Source organism: Eurypyga helias, unplaced genomic scaffold (genome assembly GCF_000690775.1).
Source record: "Eurypyga helias isolate BGI_N326 unplaced genomic scaffold, ASM69077v1 scaffold13362, whole genome shotgun sequence".
Taxonomy (NCBI): Eukaryota; Metazoa; Chordata; class Aves; order Eurypygiformes; family Eurypygidae; genus Eurypyga; species Eurypyga helias.
This window is the reverse complement of record NW_010235359.1, coordinates 5,063-9,677: the sequence shown is the minus strand read 5'-3', so window position 1 is coordinate 9,677 and position 4,615 is coordinate 5,063. Positions and strand designations below refer to the sequence as shown.

Here is a 4,615-nt window from a genome sequence, read left to right as displayed (position 1 = left end):
CTGCTGAGTGGGTATTTCCGACATCCAGGTGTGACTGTGCTCTGAAAGCGGCTGGAAGGGAACAGGAGAAAACTAGAGAGCAGACAGTGATTCATTCCAACCTTTACTTGGTTTGCCCCACACCCCCCTTTTTTTTTTTTTTTAAATATAACTTCCATGCAGAGTTCTCCAGAGAAACTGCTGATGTCGGAGCCTGCCTCGGCCTTGGCACAGCCACGGATACCTCTAGCCACATGGGAGGAAAAGCTTTTGCTACATGACTTTTTTTTTTAACTCAGGCCAACAACGTGTTCTCATCCGAACATTACAGTTAATGAGTCCTATCAAGAATTTCTAACAAAAACTGTACATGAGTTTACAAACGTATTAACATATAAATAACGAGAAGCTTCCTGCCTGGAGCCTCCACAGTAGTCTTTTTGCTTGAGAATATAATACTGGAAGGGTAGACCCAATCCCTTTCCACAGCACCAGTCGGAGCTGGCTTAGTCCAGTCAGCCGTTCTGCTCAAGCATCACAGGGTTTTTTCTTCTTCAGTGCCTCTGGCTTCAATAAGCAGTCTGTCATTACTGTGCAAAAGCAAGAGTCCAATGCCTTTGAGAAGGAATCCTGCTGCTAAGAGGCCTGCGCCACCCAGTCATCGTTCTGGTCCGAGCTCTTGCTGGAAGGTCCGTTTCTTCTCCCGACAATGTTTCTTGTGAGCAGGCCAGTCTTTCTGCTGGCATTGTGACCCACAGTACCTCGCTACCTGGCATCGGCCACAAATGTTGAATTCACGTAACTGGGAAGAACACAAGACAGCGTTAGTGAGCCTGCTCGGTGCTCCCTGCACCATTTCCCAAGTAGGTTTATAATCAAGCCTTTTGCACCTCAAACACGAACATCCCACCAGGAGTGTCAGAGAGGCAAGAGGGTTCAGAGTAAGCGCATTTGTTTGATTTTGCAGTTGCTCTTGTAGAAACGTACTATGGCTTAATAGATAAAATATTTGAGCACTTCACGTTTGTTCTCATGCTGCTACTGCTTTTGCCAACTTAAGTTCTGTTTTCAACTACAAACATCTTCAGTGACTAGGAGGGCTGTACAAGCTCAGCTGCTGCCAAACTTAGTTATTTGGGAAGCTTTCACATGCAGATCCAAATAAAAAGGTAGAGCTCACCCTTTTTCACACAGAGAGCATTTAAGACCATTTTTGCAAACGTTCCCTTCCCCAAAGAAATAAGTAGAACACGTGGTTTTAGCCTCCTCAGCATTCGCTATCACAAGCCAAGCCCTTCTTATTCCCAGCTAAGGATGCCTCTCTGACAGAGGTACAGCCCTCCGGCACCTCATTCTCTGCCACTCTCTATGTTGCTCCACCTACCTACAGCAAAGAACTAGAAATAGCTTTCCTCCCTGTTCTCCTCTCAATACAGGCCACTCAGATTCACCCTCTTCTCATGAAAGGTCAAGCATGTTATTTTTGATTCCACTACAGCCCAGAACCTCTTACAATCTTTCCTGTCTGATACATCTGCTTGCTCATTCCAGATCTGGGTCCCTAGAGGAAGACTTCTGTCTTTCCATACGCTCTGCAGGAATCACACCCCTCCCCGTAACCCACTAGATCATTGACTGTTCCAACCCAAAACCACATTCGCTCAAACAGATCGTTATCGGAGCATCTGAAAAGTCATGCCAAAGAAAACCCAAGTTAGAGAATTATCACTTTTAGGAACCAAATGGCACTGGTAAGGCTTTACATTTCAAGGAACAACCCACGATAGCCTGAATCGTTACAGGCTGGCTTCGAACCCTTCTGAACACACCTGTTTTTCAATCATTGTGCACGGGGGGTAGTGACATTCATAGTATGTGCATGAGTTCTCCTCCTCCTCCACCACATCCCCATTAGCATTGTAATATCGTGTTACATTCAGGACAGGAAACTGCTCTTCTATAGGATCTGTAGGAAGCTGTTGGATTGCCAGCCAATACAGACTTTGTTCCCTGTAAAACACAAGTACAAATTTGGTCCGTGAAAATAATAAGCATACAGGGAAATTGATTCTAGATTAATTAATAAAGTAAGCAGTGTTAACATATTTTGCCTGTTAAGCCTCAGGCTACACATACTCCTCACATATTGGATCTTTTTAGGCTTATCTTAGCTTAAATGCATAAAAGTTTAAAAGTATCTATGAAGAAACATTTAAATCAAGCAACATCATTTCTGTCTAAATAGCTTGAAACCTGTTTCTTGTTCTTCAGTTGCCAAGGTCACTGGGAGCATCACTGTATCATCATCTCCACTCACTGCGACTTCTCAGTGTCAGTTTAATAAGCTCTGAACATCCCTATCTTACGGGTGCTGCGAGCGTTTCAAGAGAAGGGTCTGGTGTGATGTTAACTCTGAGCTTCCCAGCAGAGATGAACATGCCCGTGCTACACCACAGATGAACCAAATCCATCCTGACACCAAGTTCGATGTGCTTTGAGTCCATTAGCGCAACAGGGCATGTAGGCAGTTCCCACAACCTACTAGTGAAAGGTGGTGGAAGCTGATCCCAGGAACCCATCCTGTTTTCAACCCAAGTACCTGATTACAAGTGTAAGCACTTTGCAGCTGCTGGATTCTCCAGGCTGTGTTAGAATTCTGGTGCCCGAGAGCCACAAGCCAGTCAAACCTGCAGACTGAACTCAGAGCGCCACACTGGTTCGTGTGGTGGCGTTTTGCTGCTCAAGCAGAAGAGAACGCAGGCTTACTGTTGTACTGAGGTGACAACACCTGGCACTGCAGGGCCTCTACACAGTAATACCATGGGTCTAGATGGCCCCTTCACAGCTAGCGTGAGCAGTGAGCATTAACTCCATTCCCCAGGTGAGGAAGTTAAGACCTGCAGTGATATGCAAGTAGCTCAAGGTCAAATAAATAAGCTCTGTCAAGCTGGAAATCACTGAAGGAAGGAGACACAATTTAAGGTGTTTTCAAGTTTTTTGATAAAACTGCCCATGCCAAATATTGACGTACCTTTGTTTACTAGAGACTTCTTCAGCTTTGGGTTTCCATCCCCAAGGAACTAAGCGCAGATTGTCTAGGCGGTTGTCCACTGTCACCGAATTCAGATGTACCACCTGAAATCCCGGAGCAATCCCTCCCCGGTGTCTCTCCCTGGAGGGCAGAAAACCAACTTGAAGATCAGTGACAAACAAGAGTGTATAGCTAAAAGAGAGGATCACACCAACTCCAGACGAAACCCCCCTTTCGAGCCTGCTGTCCAGTGAAACAGCAGGAAGACCTGGGTGGCCAACAGACTACAGTGGCTATTTTAGATCTATCAACTCCCAGAAGAAAGGGACTTGCTCCAGAAGGTCATTCCCATTATAGAGGATTTGAATCAAAAGACAATCATTATATATTTTAAGTGTAAGCATACTGGAAAGAAAATTCCAGACACTGCCACTCCGGTTACTGCAAGAACGTCCGTGTAATTACTGTGTTCCACAGAGCAGACTTGAAAGGAGCTAATACTGGCTTATTATTTTAATAGGAAATTCTATCAAAATACATTTATGCAAGTTTGGCACCGGTGTGAAGTCACAGAGTTTGTTATTTATGACGAAATGTCGCTTAACAGGCAACAGGACAGAGGCTTCACCAGCAAGTATGCAAATGCTTTTCAGACTAATTGTGCACAGCACAGAGGCTGCAATGGCTCCACAACTGACCAGGAGACACCACTGAAACCTGCTCACAACCAGGGCAGGACTGCTGGCAAGGACAGCTGCACATTAAGTCCTATATTGTGAGTCTTCCCCACTGCCTTCTCAAAGTCTTCATTTCCCATTCCATCTTCTTTTTCTCTCTCCTTTCTCTATTTCATGAAGTATCCAGTTCACTGTCAAGCACCCTTATGCCTGGACGAGCTTCCGTATCGCTTCTTGCGGGAAGCCCCATCCCCACTGAAATGCACGGCTTGGACAGAACTGTGTCTTGGCGTTAGCTATGCCACGACTGATTCCACAGCACACGGAGAACATACTGGCACCAAGGACAAGGTAAAAGGGGCAGCGCTGTCTGAGGGTTACCCAGCACTGCCTTCCAGGAGACCGCTCCCACACCTACTTACAGCTTTGCTCGAGGCTAGTTTGGGCGTTGCTTCCTGCTCAGCGCTTACTGAACATCTCTGCTCATTCCAACTGTGCGGAGATTCGGTTTGCCCAAGTTAAAACATTCCCATTTTTTTACCCTATTTACAAAGCTCTGGCATCCAGCAGAACAGGGAAATCCACTTCAATGGCACTAACCATGAAAAAGGTATCTTTTGTTTCATCAAAGTCCATCCAGGTATGGGCAAGTGATACACCTTGGGGGAAAGGAAAGCACTTGCAATTCACATGTCCCAAAACTTCCTAGGATTTAACGAGTAAAATCCCCTTGGAGAGGCTACACACAGTACTGGCACACAGTCCCTGCTCTAGCTCGCAGACAAAGCAATTCTGTAAATCCTCCTGTAACGGCAATGCTGCACGAGAGCAGAGTACAGAGCCTCTTGCTATGGTGTCTTTTGTCCTCCACAGAACAGGGGGAAGCTTTCCCCTTTGAAGGGAAAAGGAATAAAATCCTTTTTCTTGG

The 4,615-nt window shown here is 45.7% G+C and overlaps 1 protein-coding gene across 1 annotated transcript in view; it reads right to left on the bottom strand.

The window, feature by feature from the left end:
- Nucleotides 1-102: 102 nt before the first annotated feature.
- The window catches only part of ZMYND19 (zinc finger, MYND-type containing 19), an 8,352-nt gene continuing 3,839 nt past the window's right edge, over nt 103-4,615 (bottom strand). Inside the window, exons 2-4 of the mRNA XM_010146717.1 lie at nt 3,011-3,151; nt 1,809-1,989; nt 103-781 (exon numbers count right to left, since the gene is read on the bottom strand). Coding sequence (XP_010145019.1) covers nt 638-781; nt 1,809-1,989; nt 3,011-3,151 — 466 coding nt within the window. The 3' untranslated portion in view covers nt 103-637. The remainder of the gene's footprint in view (nt 782-1,808; nt 1,990-3,010; nt 3,152-4,615) is intronic.